This window comes from Triturus cristatus, chromosome 8 (genome assembly GCF_964204655.1).
Source record: "Triturus cristatus chromosome 8, aTriCri1.1, whole genome shotgun sequence".
In the NCBI taxonomy this organism is placed as follows: Eukaryota; Metazoa; Chordata; class Amphibia; order Caudata; family Salamandridae; genus Triturus; species Triturus cristatus.
The window spans coordinates 852,972,903-852,988,512 of NC_140591.1; the positions used below are offsets into that span (position 1 = coordinate 852,972,903).

Consider the following 15,610-nt stretch of genomic DNA (forward strand, 5'->3'; position numbering starts at 1 on the left):
TGGCCGACAATGCCAATCGGTAGGCTGTGAGGGGCACGAAGAGTGTTGGGGAGAATCGAGGAGTCAGGGAAACACCCAGCCGGGGTCTCTACCTGAAGGGAGCAGCCGCTCAACCTCTTCCTCAGACTGCACCGGGACGCGGAGTCACCTCCTGGTGATGCGTCACCGATACCCCAATCAAAAAGCAAGAAGACTGAACCGAGAGCAGCCGCTCGATCGATCCTGTGGACTTCCGAGTCTGTAACGCGGCAAACACCTCCTGGTGTGCGTTACAGCTGGCAGTCCCTGTATCTCTGGTCGGGCTGGGAGTTACGACTCCAACCAGAAAAAGCGCCACTGCGCTTTGACTCAGCCGAGTCAAAAAGCGAAGCTCAATGGTTGACCGGTAGAGCTTCCGGGTCCTTCACAGGTGACGATGGGGCAAGACACGGCCCAGGGAGTAACGACTCGACCTACCTCCGTTCTTGCCTTACTGGAGCACCACTCCGGAACACTGCTCTTCACGAAGCAGGTACGTCGGTGTAAACACAATATCCGACAGCGTTGTACCTCCCGGTTCCTCCCTTTATAGGGCGTGTTTTCCTTGAGTAATGTAACAGCTCTCCTGTTTACATAAGGGCGTGTTTTCCTTGAGTTATGTAACAGCTCTCCTGTTTACATAACCTCTCAACCGCTAAGCATCCTGGGAGATGTAGTCCGTTTTCGCTGGTTACCGTTTTCCTCCCCTCGCATGACCGGAATTCTTGACATACTGTCAGAAATTAGAACTTGTGGCAGCTGCCCAGTCCTACCCTGCCCCCCAAGTTCTCCTGATACTAAAGTGCTCCCTTCAGTGGATGGTCCCTCGGTACACTAGGCTCCCCTGCAAGTGCTCCATCTGGGAGCTATCCAAGATCTGCGGCTGAGAATAGGGCACCCTGGGTCTCTGCCCACCCCACCTCTCCTTCTACTCTGAGAAGGGACATGGGACCCTTTACCCCTTCTAACCCGCCCCCTACAATGAGACCTGTCTGGGTCACTGTGAACCTCCCCTGCCCTCGGTTGGGGGGGGGGGGGGGGGGAACCTGACTCAATTCCCTTCGGATCACTACCAAATGCCTTAGCAGACACTCTGGCACTCACCCAGAGGTCTGCATCCTTTGCAAGTTCCCTGGGGTTAGAGAACTTAAACTCAACCAGGTGTTGGCCTAGCCCTGGAAAACAATAACTGGACATGTGCTCTGTCTGTCAACTTGTTCCTCTCTTCAAAAGTGTTTACCATGCTACCCTTCACCCAACCATCCAGTGCTCAGTTAAAGTACTCCACAAAATCATCCCAGGACTGGTGAGACAGTTTGACTGCCCATGAACCTCAAACTACACTGTTCTGGGTTGAATTCATACTTCTTAACCAGGGCCTCCTTCATGGGCGTATACCTCAACCTGTCCCCCTCTTCGAGGGGCAGTAGGGCGTCCTTCCCACCACCAGGAATTCAACTCCATATGCCAACTCCCCAATCCTTCTCATGGATCCTATACACCTCTAGAGCTGTCTCATATACCTGAAACCACTGGTGAATGTCACCCCACCCTCCTTAAAGCTAGGTACCAAGTCTCTGGGTATGTGGACTGTGTCCAGTTCCTTGAGACTAGGTTTATGAGCCCACAAGCCCTTTGTCTCTTTCATGGCTTTCTCAGCCTCCGCGGCTAGGTTATCGCTGGCTATGGCCCTTTAAGCCTCAGCCATCCTCTCCTCAGCGAGGGCTTTGTCAGCCTCCGCTCTTCTCTCCTCTGCAGGCAGCTGGGCCAGCCATCTATGTAGATGAGTACTCCGACACACCTATCTCAGGATTCAAATAATCATAAAAATGTTACTAGACCTGCAGGTCTATTCACTTAATTTTACTCCACTTAATTCTAATGCTCTTGTCCCATACTCTGGCTTCAATATATGTGATCCTTGGGAAATATTTTAATTCACTGAGCCGCTACAGACCATTGTCAAATACATGAGCTCAGCATGTCTGCTGTACAAAAAACACTATTGTTTCATTTAATAGACTAAACATTTGCTCCATATATAATACAAATCTAGCCACACATAGGATACACCTGACCGCTGCCTTGCCTCTTAGTTAATTAACCGGATTGTCATCAGGGTGGGTGCTGCAATGTTCATCAAATAACATCACTTTTCTAAATACATACCTGAGGCATGAAGTGTTACCACACTTATTTGCAATCAGCAGATTTTCTATTGAAATGGCCACAACATTTCCCACTGATGTGGTTTTGCTGATAAAACAATATTGTGTATAATGTTTGGAAATCACGTTTCTGCTAATATTTGCATCTGAGGAACACCAAATAGTGTTCTGATATTGTTGCTCCTATTTAAATTGTTGCATCACACTACAGAATTACAAAAAAAAATGTTCTTCAATAATTCCTGATATATTTTGAAATACTTGTACTATTCAATTACAAGCTGTTTAAATGTTGTTAGAAAAACTACTGACACTTTACAGCCTTTTGTTTCACAAAGAGTGTCAGACAGCTCACTTGAAAAAGACCTCTACCTGTAATAAGATAATGAAAAGTAAACACCCTTTTCCAAGATAAGATAAGAAACAATTAGTAAAAAGACATACTGACATTTGACCTCTGTTCTTGAACAGGCAGCAGATGCGTCAAGATAAAAACAAAATTTATAGGTGTCTTTATTGCTCATTCACTTTCTGAATAAACAGAACACCTGTCCCTTCCAGCTTGGGTTCACTCACCAGAAGGGATGAGTAGGTGCTAAAAAATAAAAATAGTTCGAACTGATAAAATATGACTCGCCTAAGCGAGTGGGTGCGTAGATATTTCGAGTCCTGTATCCTTCCTATGTTGTGGCTGTATAGAGGGAATGCACAAACTACATCTGTCACCCAGCTCAGAGGTGTATTGGAGAGCGGCCACAAAGCACACAGAGGTATAAGCACAGAGAAATGTCCACTTTCTAAAAGTGACATTTCTAAAATAGTAATGCCAAATCCAACTTTACCAGTAAGGAGGATTTGTCATTACCATTCCAAACAAATGAAAAATGAAAAAACTATTCTTCTCTGATCAGGAATTGTAGCTTAAACTGTATTAAGGAATTTCTAAATGCTAACCTGTGAAAGGTGTAGGCCTTACACTAGTGAAACATGAAATGCGCTATTTGTCACTACCAGGACACATAAAACATAAAGGTACATGTCCTATATTTTACTTGAACAGCACCCTGCCCTTAGCGCTACCTAGGGACTACCTTACAGGTGACGTGTGTACCCCAGGTCCTAGGAGTATTGTTTTTTAATGACTGCACATGGAATGTTGAAACAGAAATGGTTTTACGGATTCATAATTAATTAGATTCATTTAAATTGACATATTTTTATTGTGTTTGGTGCCAATGTATTATTTTATATTTTTTGTGAATTTCTTGTATCTGCCCGTACTATGAATTATTGTACTGTGCTTTGATGGTTTTAAATTCTAACCGAAAAAAGCACATTTTTGACTTTGACTTTGTGTAATAAAAGGGGAGTTTGAGGCGTAGCAAGCGGTTTTAAATGCTAAGTAGAGTTGGCAGTAAACTGCCCACACAGGCCCTGCAGTGGCAGACCTGAAACAGGTTTGAAAGGCAACTTCTGTGGGTGGCACAATCAGTGCTGCAGGCCCCCTAGTAGTTATACAATAGGGCGACCCAATCTTCTCCAGGGAACTTGGTACTATAGTCTACAAGCAAAAATGTTCCTGGAGGAATTATTAATACACCACTCAGTAATTAATAGGTCAAAAACATATCCCCCTCTTTTTACCATCGCAAATCACTCACGTATGGTAATACAAGCGTATTGTTTTTAGCAAAAATATATTTTCATATGACTGAATCAATATATCATCATGAAAGTACAAAAATAGACATTATATACAGCAGTACAATATAGTTACACTGGCACCGCCTCACCATTACAAAGAGCCTCTTACCAGACAATTGACACAGTGGATTTGGTGGAGCACACCCGGGCTTGCTGTTTCAGGTGAAATCCATAGATAATTTATTCTGATTTGTTTTGCATTCTTTGTCATTCTCGTGTTTAAGTCAACAATTCAAATGCGTCCTTCTTGCACAAAAACACACTATTGCACCACAGAGTTAGGGTGCATTTACTGGCACAAATAGTGCAAGGGTTTCTCTCACACGCTGACATGCAATCTTTCATTGGCATATGTATCGGCTATGTTTTAGCTGCAAATTACGTTTGTAGATGGCATAATAATTTTAGTCAACTGCTGTTAAATGTTTTGTTGTTGAACATTGTTTTTTAAATCAGGTATCCTGTTATAAGTGTATTCATTGTATGGTAAATGTTTTCTTGTGTTTTAAATAACTAAAGCAAAAATTATTATATCCAATTAAATTAATTTATCAGTGTTTCATCATCTTAGTAATCTCTTGCCAAGAGTATGAGGCAGGTTCCTATTCTGATGAAAATGAATACCGCCCACATATGATAGAATATTGTAAAGTTTAAAAAAAAAATGAATTTCCATGTACTGTTATGGTTTCAGTTGTTTGGTCCTTATACCACAGTGCATAACGTTAGGATGCAATGCAGTTGCTCTTCATTCTTCCCCAACCTTTTTTTTTTTTCCACCTTTCCATGAATTTAAATAAAAGTGAGTTGCGTCAACGGAACTGTTATCTTTGCTGTGTTCACATAATTTCCTAAGGTACCCCATTTTAATTAACCATTTGATCCCACAGAATGAATGATGCCCCAGTTGTAGGGTATGAAGAGGATGTCGGGAGAAAAACTACTTTCCGGTTTTGTTATCCAGAGTCCGTAATGTCCAATCCGCTTCATTATGATCCAAACTCAACCATTGTACTTCTTGCTTTCAAGCCACATGACGTAAAGTGGCTGTCTGAGTTATTACTGAATAAAAGAGCGGTAAGTGCAGCCAAATAACCCAGTTCACATGTAGGGACATCTTTGTAATGTTATGTATGATCTGTCTTGTACTCTGCTAAACTGAAGCTGTATATTGTTAAAATTTTTTTTTTTTTTTTTTTTTTTTAAATTTTATTGAACAATAAATCAATTACAAGCATGGGCCTACAACCACCAGGGCCGGCCGCTAGATTCAGAAAGGATCATACAGTTGTTAAGGCAATAGTCGGCTCCCGGGGCCCAGCCCCGTACATGGCTCCGGATAGTCCTAGGGAAGCAGGATACATAGGATTAACATAAATAACAAATAAAAACAAAAGGCGAGGCATAAGGGCAAAAAGTGTGGGTAAGGCTACATCCGGGGGACTCTACTTCAGACCTTCAAATAGCTATCAAGAGGGAGGAGTACTGATAGGTCGGGGGGGGGTCACGGGAGAGGAACGTCTATATTCGGTTGTTCCAAAAGTCGCAAGGAACCATCAAGGGTCAGGGGGACAAAGCAATATCGGTGTCCACTAGGGGGGGGGAGTACAGATACCCCCACAATACGCGTTCCATTGCCCCCAGATTCTACCCCATGCCCCCGGTTTACCACGAGCCACATACACAGTCAATGTCAATGTCAAATGTCAATGTCAAAGATTTTTATATAGCGCACAAATCACCAAAGGTCGCAGGGCGCTCGCAACCAAGACAAAGAGACTGGACAGTGACGTTATATTGATGTGCCTAAGCTTGTTGGGAAAAGAGCCAGGTTTTCAGCTTTCTGCGAAAAAGTAGATGGTCGGTTATGGAAAGTAAATCCAAAGGAAGTCTATTCCATAGCGTGGGAGCCTGGTATGAAAAAGAGCGACCTCCATTGCGGGCAGTCCGGACACGGGGTTGGACAAGTAGAGGTCTAGCGCTGGACCGCAGCGAGCGTCCTGGGACGTACCTTTGAAGTTTTTTTGCCAAGTATAGAGGGCCGGTGCCTTGCATCAGCTTATGCGTAAGGCATAGGATTTTAAAGCGCCCTCTTTGGCGAATTGACAACCAATGTAGGGTATTCAAAATGGGAGCAGAGGGAGTGCGTGGAGGGAGGTCCAGAACAAGCCTCGCGGCCGTGTTCTGGAGAATCTGTAGTTTGCAGAGTTGATCCTGGTTGAGTGCTGTAAATAAGGCATTGCCATAATCTAAACGACTGATGATTAGACCCTGGACCAGAGGTTTCCTGGCCTCTATGGGTAGCCATTTAAAAATCTTGCGTAGCAGACGCATGATGCCAAAACAGGTCCCCAGCACTTGATTTACGTGGGTTTTCAGAGATAAAGAATTATCAATTGTAATACCCAGGTTACGCACTGCGAGCTTGGGCGTAGGGCAGGTACCCAGCTCTGGAGGCCACCAGTCACAGGTCCAGAACTTTTCAGCCTTCCCGAATAGGATTACCTCGGTCTTCCCACCGTTAAGCTGAAGCCTGTTTAAATGCATCCAGTCATTGATCTTAATTAAACAGCTCTTGAAACGTGTTTGGACATCAGACTGGTCAGGATCACAAGTCACTAACAGCTGAGTATCATCGGCATATGATAGGGTGTCAAAACCATAAGACCTGATGATGTCGGCCAACGGGGCTAGGTAAACATTAAACAGCATTGGGCTGAGGATCGAGCCCTGCGGGACCCCGACCGTTACTGGGTAGGAACGGGAGGTAATCCCGTCCACAGAAACCTTAGTAAAGCGATCCGCCAGATAGCTTGCAAACCAGTCCAGGGCCCTCCCTCTGACACCAATCTCCCACAAACGATGTTTGAGAATACTGTGGGAGATTGTGTCGAATGCTGCCGACAGGTCCAAAAGGACCAGGATTGCCGACTCTCGGCGATCCAGGGCCAGTCTGATATTGTCCACTACCTCAATAAGTGTGGTCTCCGTGCTATGAGCCGCACGGAAGCCTGATTGGGAGGGATCGAGGAGCCTGTGGGTCTCTAGATAGGTCGTGAGACGTTTATTAACTAAGAGCTCCAGGACCTTCCCAAAGTAGGGGAGCAAAGAAATAGGACGATAGTTGGCTGGCAGGCTAGGGTCAGCCGAGGGTTTTTTAAGAATGGGCTTCACCTGTGCCTGTTTCCATCTTCGGGGGAATGTGGCTTGATTAAGAGACTGGTTGAAAACAACGGTTAAGGTATCCACAAATAGAGGTAAAATTTTGGCACAGGAGCGGGGAGGAAAGGGATCGGCGGGGGAGCCAGACTTAACCCTTACTAGGCTCTCCCTGACTTCGATGCTTGTTATGGGATCAAACTCCGTTAATAAAGGAATGTTATTCTGTTGAGGCGAGGGACTAGTTTGACTCATATTGGTGGTATGGCAGACATGAACGGCTGTCCGAGAAAGAAATGAGGCATAGATAGTTTTGATCTTGTTATCAAAAAACAAGGCAATGGAGTCGACCCAGTCTTGGGTAGGTACAAAAGAAGATCGCTCAACCTGAGGGGCGGTAAATTCCTTCAGTATCTTGTGTAGCTCTTTACTAGAGTGAGCCGCTTTGTTGATACGCTGAGTGAGATAAGCCCTTTTTGCGGATTTAATCTTGTTCATATAAATTGAGTGAAAATTTATATAATTTCTGCGGTGCTCATCAGTCTTTAATTTCCTCCACTGACGTTCAGCGGCCCGACATTTTTGCTTGTCAATTTTTAATTCCTCAGTAAACCATGGTGAAGCATTACTTTTTACTTGGACCCTTGTAAGAGGGAGAACTTTATCAAGGGTCTGTGTGATAGATAGTTCTAGGTTACTAACAGCGGAATCAACTGCATCCACCTTTACTCCTTGTGAGAAAGGCCCAAAGTGAGATGAAAAGGTGTCGATTGAAAGTTTACGCCAAGGCCGAATCCAGGTGTTTATCTTTGAGCTATCATTGATAGGCATGGTTAAGGGCATACTGAAGTCAAGAATGAAGTGATCGGTCCATATTGTCGGGCGAGGAGAATTGATAGTTAATTTAGGGGAATTAGTAAATATTAGATCTAAGGTGTGGCCCGCAGAGTGGGTTGGTCCAACCACCCTCTGAGTCAAACCTAGTGTTAGCATTGCCCCAATGAGATGGCCTGTATCAGGGTCGAGTGACTGTTCGGCATGATAGTTAAAGTCGCCAAGTAAGATGAAGTTGTCTGCCGCAAGTACATGAGGTGCAATAAGTTCTAGCAGTTGATTGACAAAGTGTGACTTCGAGCCTGGAGGTCTATAAATCAATGCCCCGTTCCATGATTCTGAGCCCGACATGTCTAAGGAAAAGATTAGGATCTCCAGTTGTGTGGAGGAAAGTGAATCTAATATTCGAATTGTGATCGGGGCTGTTGCTGCTATTGCAATGCCGCCACCTCTTCCCGACACTCTGTCGAGCCGTGTCAAATGATATTGTTGGGGGAACGCTAAAGCTACGCACGCTGACGAGAGGTCATGGAGCCAAGTCTCGGTGATAAAGCAGATTCCAGGTTTTTCTTCATCAAGGAGGCTCCAGAGCTCGAAAGCGTGATACAGATACCCCCACAATACGCGTTCCATTGCCCCCAGATTCTACCCCATGCCCCCGGTTTACCACGAGCCACATACACAGTCTTCTCCCTGAACATGCACCAGTCCATATTCTCCTTCCATACGGACACGGTGGGAGGCCGCTGGGAACCCCAAAGCTGCGCTATATCTCTCTTGGCAATCATGTTCCCCAGGGCCGCCCACCGAGTCTGAGCCGCGTTATAATCATTGGGCTCCCACACATTCAGGACACAGCGACGCACCTCCGGCAGAAGCGCCACCCCGGTGACCCGGCCCATGACCACATGAACCCAGCGCCAGTATTCCGCCACCTCGCGGCACTCCCAGAGGATATGGAGAAAGGTGGCACTGAGCCCACATCCCCGCTTACAGAGCCCGTCTTCAGAAAATCCCATCGAGACCAAACGGGGACCCGTCACATACACCCGGTGGAGAATCTTTAGCTGGACCAGGCGGAGACGGGCTGGAATGGCCACTTCCTTGGGGGACGACAGTGCGGACTGCCAGTCCTCGTCGTCCAGTTCCACCCCATCCCCTGTCCACGCCTCCCGAAGGCGCACCAAGAGGTCAGCCCGATTATTGATAAGTTTTTTATAAATTAAAGAGATAGTACTGTCGGGGACATGACCATCGAGTATGCGGTCCTCGAGAGGCGAAGAATCCGGGATCTTGGTCCCCTCTCCAAAAACCGAGAGCAGGGCATGCCGAACCTGGGCGTAGCGAAAGAACTCCCTTCCCGTAAGTTCGTATTCGCTCTGGAGCGCCGCGAATGTTTTAACCGCCCCCTTAATCCATAGGTCTCCCACTCTACTAATACCAATCGTGTCCCAACGGTCAAACCCCTTCGTTGTCCAGAGGCTTCCCAGTCGATCGGAGGCAAACAGAGGAGTAGCACACGTTAATCGCCCACTCCAGCCCATGGCTACATTGGCCGCCTTCCAGATCCCTACCGCAATCTTAGTAGGGCCCGTAAGGGTCCGTCCAGCCGATCTGGAGTAAAGTGCCCTGTTATAGTTCCCGCCGGGAAGCAGGAATTTATCCATCCCATACGCCGGATTCAAGCCGGGCGCATACGTGGCATGGTTAATGGCCGATAACTGTGAGGCCCAATAATACCTGCGAATGTCGGGAAGCGCGATGCCCCCGTCGTACCAGGGGAGAGTAAGCTTTGCCAGAGCGATACGCGCCCGTCCGTCCCACACCAGTCTCCTCTGCAGGCTCTCCACCTCCCGAAAGTAGGACACAGGAATGACATCGAAGGAGTTCTGAAGTGCATAGAGGAATCTGGGAAGGGACAGCATTTTAAACAGTGCTGCCCGACCCAGCGGGGACAAGGGCAGCTTACACCACCAAGCCGTGTCTTCCCTCAAACGCCGAAGTGGAAGCAGGAGATTCTGCTCATAGCGAGCCACCGGGTTCAACGAGACGTATATCCCCAGGTATTTGAAGCCGGACAGAGATAATTGGATCGGAAGCCGAGGCGGCAAGAGAGGAGGGTCACCGGAGATAGGATAGACACAGGATTTAGACCAGTTGATCGTTAGACCCGAATTTCTCCCAAAGGAAGTCAGAACATCAAAGAGAACATTAAGCGACCGCCGCGGCGAGGTGAGATACAGGAGAATATCGTCCGCATACAACGAGACCCGATCCTCGAAGCCCGGGGCCCACCGGATCCCTCTGATCGAGGGCTCCCAGCGGAGCCAAGCAGCGAGCGGCTCCAGGGCAAGAGCAAAGAGCAGAGGGGACAACGGGCACCCCTGCCTCGTACCCCTACCGAGAGCGAAGGGCCGAGAGACCCGCCCATTAACCACCACCTGAGCCATGGGTCCCGTGTAAAGAAGCTTCACCCAGCCAAGAAATCCTTCCCCAAAGCCGAATTTGGTCAAGACAGCCCAGAGGAATGGCCACTCGATGGTGTCAAAGGCCATCGTGGCGTCTAAAGAAACCAGCACGGCTGGTTCGGAGAGGTACTCCGCCCTGGCGAGGGCGCCGTGAAGACGCCGCAAGTTAAGGGCGGTGTTACGATGAGGGATGAAGCCGCATTGATCAGGATGAATCAGATCGCAGATGACGCTCAACAAACGATTGGCAAGGACTTTAGCCAGGATTTTAGGCTCTGCGTTTAGCAGTGAAATAGGCCTGTAGGAGGCACAGCGGTCTCGTGGCTTACCGTCCTTGGGGATCACGACTATCGTAGCCAGACGCTGGTCGTCAGGAAGGGAACCTGCCTCAAGGGACTCTTGAAACATACGACGGAGGAAGGGCGCGAGTTTATCCGGGCGCAACTTATATAATTCTATAGGCAGACCGTTGGGACCCATCGCCTTGCCCGAACGAAGGGACCGAATCGCAGTTGCTATTTCATCTACAGACAAGGGGGCGTCCAGCTGCTCACGGTCGTCGACGGACAGGCAAGGCAAAGCAATGTCCCTCAGCAGAAGGCGAGAGTCTTCTTCATCCCTATCAGTCACCGGGGAGTACACGGCCCGGAGGTGGTCAGCGAAACATTCCACAATCTCACCAGGCTCAGTCACACACACTCCATCCGAGACACGCAGCTCCGGGACCACACGATTAACTCTCTCCTTCTTATCCAGCCACGCAATCAACTTTCCCGCCTTGTCTCCGGCATCATACAATCGACCCTGCTGCTCCCTATACATCGTTTTGGCAGCGTCAGTGACAAGAGACCTGTATTCAAACTGTTTCAGGCTGAGGGCATGTAGCCCGTCCGGAGTGACACCAGTCTCCAAGGCCGACTCCAGCCCCGAGATGTCAGTCTCCAGCTTCACCACTGCCTCACTCTTGAGCTTCTTAGCCACCACTATCTGGGAGAGGGCGTGTCCGCGGATTACGGTTTTAAAGGCTTCCCACAGGGACATTGCGGACGACACCGACCCCTCGTTTTCAAGGAAGTATTGGTCCATAGCCTTAACCAGGCTGTCGCGAGTCGTAGGGTCTCGCAGGTACCACGGGTTAATGGGAGCGATCCGCCCTGCAGACCGCGCCTCGGTGTCAAAGAGCAGCCACAACGGGGAATGGTCGGAGATACCCCGCGCCAGGTGCCTAACCTCTCGAATCCGACCAGTCTGCGCCGCGGGCATAAGGAAATAGTCTAACCTAGAAAGACTCCCATGCGCCCCAGAGTGAAAGGTGTACTGACATTGGGTCGGATGCATTAATCTCCAACTATCTACCAGGCCGAAGGTCTCCAACAGTCCACCAAGCCATGCCTGGGCAGCGGGGAGGGCCCTGGGTGGGTGACGATCCAGGTCACCCGAAACCACCGAATTAAAGTCCCCGCCCATAAGCAAAAGACTCTCCGGAAGTTCAAGCAGCATTCGACCCAGGTCCGCGAAGGTGGAGTTCTGGAGGCCCGGGGGGACGTAAACTGAGACCAGGGAAAGGGGCCGCCCCTCCCACCTCCCAGTCAGACACACATAGCGCCCTCTGTCATCCGAGACTACCCTAGTGATATCCAACGGAAGTGAGGATCGCAGGAGAATGCCCACCCCCCTGGAACCAGTTGTGTAACCAGAATGGGCCACGAGGCGGTATCCCCCCCTGTTCATTGCATGACAAACATTACCAACCAGATGCGTCTCCTGGATAAACACCACATCAGGAGTCAGACGACGCAAATACTGCAGTACTACACCCCGTTTGATACGGTCCCCCAACCCATTGACGTTCCATGACATCAGTCTCAACCCGTCCCCCCCCCCATCCCCTCCAATAGATCAAAGGCCCCCCAGTCAGTAGCACAGTTCCCAAATCTGGACAAAAATCAATACCTCGCCCTGCAAACAAAAAACACACAGCAAAACAACCCCTCCTTCCCCCCAACCCCCCCCCAAATCCAACTCCCCCCACCCTGCACCCCTGCGGGCCAAAAAACCCCCCCAACTTGCAGTGTGCCTGTCGCCCTACTAACCCCATTCTACGAAAAGACCCCGGAGGAGGAAAGGGACCCGTCCCCGCCCGCCCCCCACACAGGTCCTAGTGAGACAAAATAAACAAAAGAAGTAAAACCCAGCTGAACAGTGCAAAATGGCAAAACCAAGGACCAAAAGTCACTCCAAAGGGGACCCGTCACCTTCGGCGCCTGCAGAGGGCCCGGGACGGCCACCTCTGTCCGGCAGCGAGTCCAGCCAGTCACTCACGGCCACAGGAGAGTCAAAAAAGGCAGTCCGATCCTCATGTTCCACTCGGAGTTTTGCAGGGTAGAGCATAGAGTACTTGAGGCCCAGTTCACGGAGACGACGCTTCACCCCCTGGAATCCCATCCGCTGTTTCTGGACAAGTTGGGTAAAGTCCGGATAAAAGTTAATGGATGAGTTCTCATGACAAACCGGGCCGTGGACCCGTGAGGCCTGCAGAATCGCATCTCGGTCTCTATAGTGGAACAGTTTGGCCACAATAGGCCTCGGGGGGGCCCCCGGCCGTGGCCGACCGCCCGGAACTCGATGGGCCCGCTCCACGGCAAAGAACTTACTTAGGCCTGCAGGGGTCAACTGTTGGAGGATGAGTTCCTCGACCAGGAGGTCAACCGGGCGGTTGTCGGAGGACTCCGGTACGCCTATGACACGGATGTTGTTGCGTCGGGCCCGTCCCTCGAAGTCCTCCAGCCGCCGGGCCATCTGATCGTTGACCGCCTTGATGTCACCCAGCGCGGCCTGCAGGTCCGACACATCCGCACCAAGGGTGGAGGTCCGCGCATCAAGAGCCTGAACCCTCTCGTTAGTTTTGGAGAGATCTGCCCGGATTAAGGTGACATCGATTGCCACCGTGTCGATTTTACGGGCCAGGGCCTCGTATTGCGTGGCGATGGCTTCCCTGATGCCGTCAATGGCGCCCATGATGTCCTGCAGGGAAAGCTCCGGAGAGACGGTCGTGCCACCACCGGCGGCGTCCGGGGGGGGGGCCGGTCGCTCCAGGGGACCCTCTGCCCTGAGTGTAGCGGTCCATGTTGTTGGCCTGGACCGGTCCCCCGCGGAGGGAGGCCTTAGTCTTACGCCCCTCGGGGCCCCCTTTGCCCCCCATGTGGTCACGGACACCGAAGAAGACCGCCGACCAAGAGTCGTAGGGGCAACGGCACCGCAAACCAGCGCCGCACCAGAGACCACAATATAGCGGTGCGGGGGGACCCAAGGCGATGGGCACACTAGTGGCAGGTGGAGACAAAGCCTCGCGCAGAGGCCAAGGAAACACCCCGCCACATCAAGTGCGTTCGCCGGCCAGCCCCCTGAAGTCCGAAAGTGAAACCGAAAGTGGTAGAGCGGCCACTGGCACCGCACTGCAGCCGCTGTTGTTCAATTACGACACGGCTCCACGGATCACCTTCGCCCCGGGCACCTCCGTCAGGTGGGTCCCAAAAGTTCGAACAACGACAAATCAGGATTCCCAGGTCCGATTCGAGTTCTGAAAAGAGATATGTGCTCAGCCGGTCTTCATCTGCCAGATTCCATAAACCACATCAGGATATTCTCAGGATAAATTCCGAGGAGCAGCAAGGGTCCGGGGAGCCCTGTGCTCACGCGACCATCTTGGATGCGCGCTAGGCTCCTCCCCCTAAAATTTTGAATTTGGAAAAAAATCCTTTTGGAACAGCTAAGTTAACTGCTTGACGAGGAATATGATGGCTGGAGTCAAATCCTCCTGCTCATGTCTGACTGGCTAGAGATCTTGCGGTTTCTTTTTTAAATTGTATTTCATATAAATTGTGCCTTCCACATGCAGGAGTACATTTGTGGGGAAAGGATGCCCTCATATGTATTCCCAATCCTGTTGATATCTAGAAATACTACTAGACTTCTTAGAATGGGTAGCTTTCGAATTTCCACAGACGCTGAAGCAGAAACCGCACAGATGGAGCCATCTTTAAAATGACTATTGCAAAAAGACGGGACGCAGAAGAACTCTTTAAATGAGCAACCTAATCTTTAGAGCCATATGTAAATACAAAAACCTATATTTTCAGAGTATAAACATTACTAAGCTATTAATTGCTGGTGCATTGTCTGCCATTTTCCAGTGCTTTTTCAGTGGTAATGGGACACATGCCCTTCCCTAATGTTTTGTGGCAAGTTTCCAAATAACATTTTTCTTTTTACCATCTCACACAAAGCCACTTTATGGGAACTATACCTACAACAATGTGTACCAACAGGTTCCCTCAGTTGTTTTTTCAGGCATATGTAGCTGTGTAATACATTTGGACCCCACCAAGGCAAGGATTTTCAAAGATTGAGGCAAAACAACATTTTGCTCTCTGGAGATTTCCCTTCTATAGCAATATATATAATTTTAGGCTGTTTGTTGCATTCTTGCACCTTCTTTTAGAGGCATCTTCAGACAACTGCCCGGAGTCTATACTGTTGCCCATAATGAACTGAATTAACCAGGATTCATTCTCATACACAGCTAGACTAGTAAGGATCTCATAAGACATTAACCTATAACCTGGCGTGACACCACACATTTCTATTTCCTCAGACAACCTTATAGATCCTAGATTTCCATAAATCTGTAACCCTTATCCATACATCCAAAAGCCTTTGTACATAGATCACATAAAAATCCTAATGCCTCCTTGTCAAAAGGACAATTTAAATAGCTTTAGCTATTGCTGCAACACATTATAATGCAATGCAGTTTTCGATACATGCTCAAAATAATACACCCTGTGTGGAACTCCTGGAAAACAAATGATTTTACTCCAAATCAAATATCACAAGACAGCACACTCCAAGTAAGACAACTCTTTACTGATGGTCCTATTAATGCTCCCGTTATTTCGCTCCTTACAACACCAACAGGTACACCGGTATTAATACAAACAATTCCAGGATTCTCAAATGTCTGACAATCTTCGGGTCAAACATTTTCAGCAATTGTATAAGTTAATTTTGTAAGTTAAGATTTATGCACATTAATTAGAACATTGCCTACATTACTCTTGTAAAATTGTGTTAGCTCTTTTAACGTGATCAGGGCCATGTGAGTCTCAAAGTCATAACCATAAAGGCGTATTCAGAATTTAAGAATAATTACTGAAGGCAAAAAGTAGTTAGTGAAATTCATATTAATAATGCATCATG

General features: G+C 48.5%; 1 protein-coding gene across 7 annotated transcripts in view; it reads left to right on the forward strand.

Annotated features, from left to right (window-relative positions):
• ST3GAL6 (ST3 beta-galactoside alpha-2,3-sialyltransferase 6) overlaps positions 1-15,610 on the forward strand; it is a 722,381-nt gene that overhangs the window by 634,965 nt on the left and 71,806 nt on the right. For all 7 annotated transcript variants that reach the window (XM_085622352.1, XM_085622351.1, XM_085622348.1 and 4 more), the window contains one exon: positions 4,781-4,967. In XM_085622352.1, the coding sequence (XP_085478478.1) occupies positions 4,781-4,967 (187 nt within the window). The remainder of the gene's footprint in view (positions 1-4,780; positions 4,968-15,610) is intronic.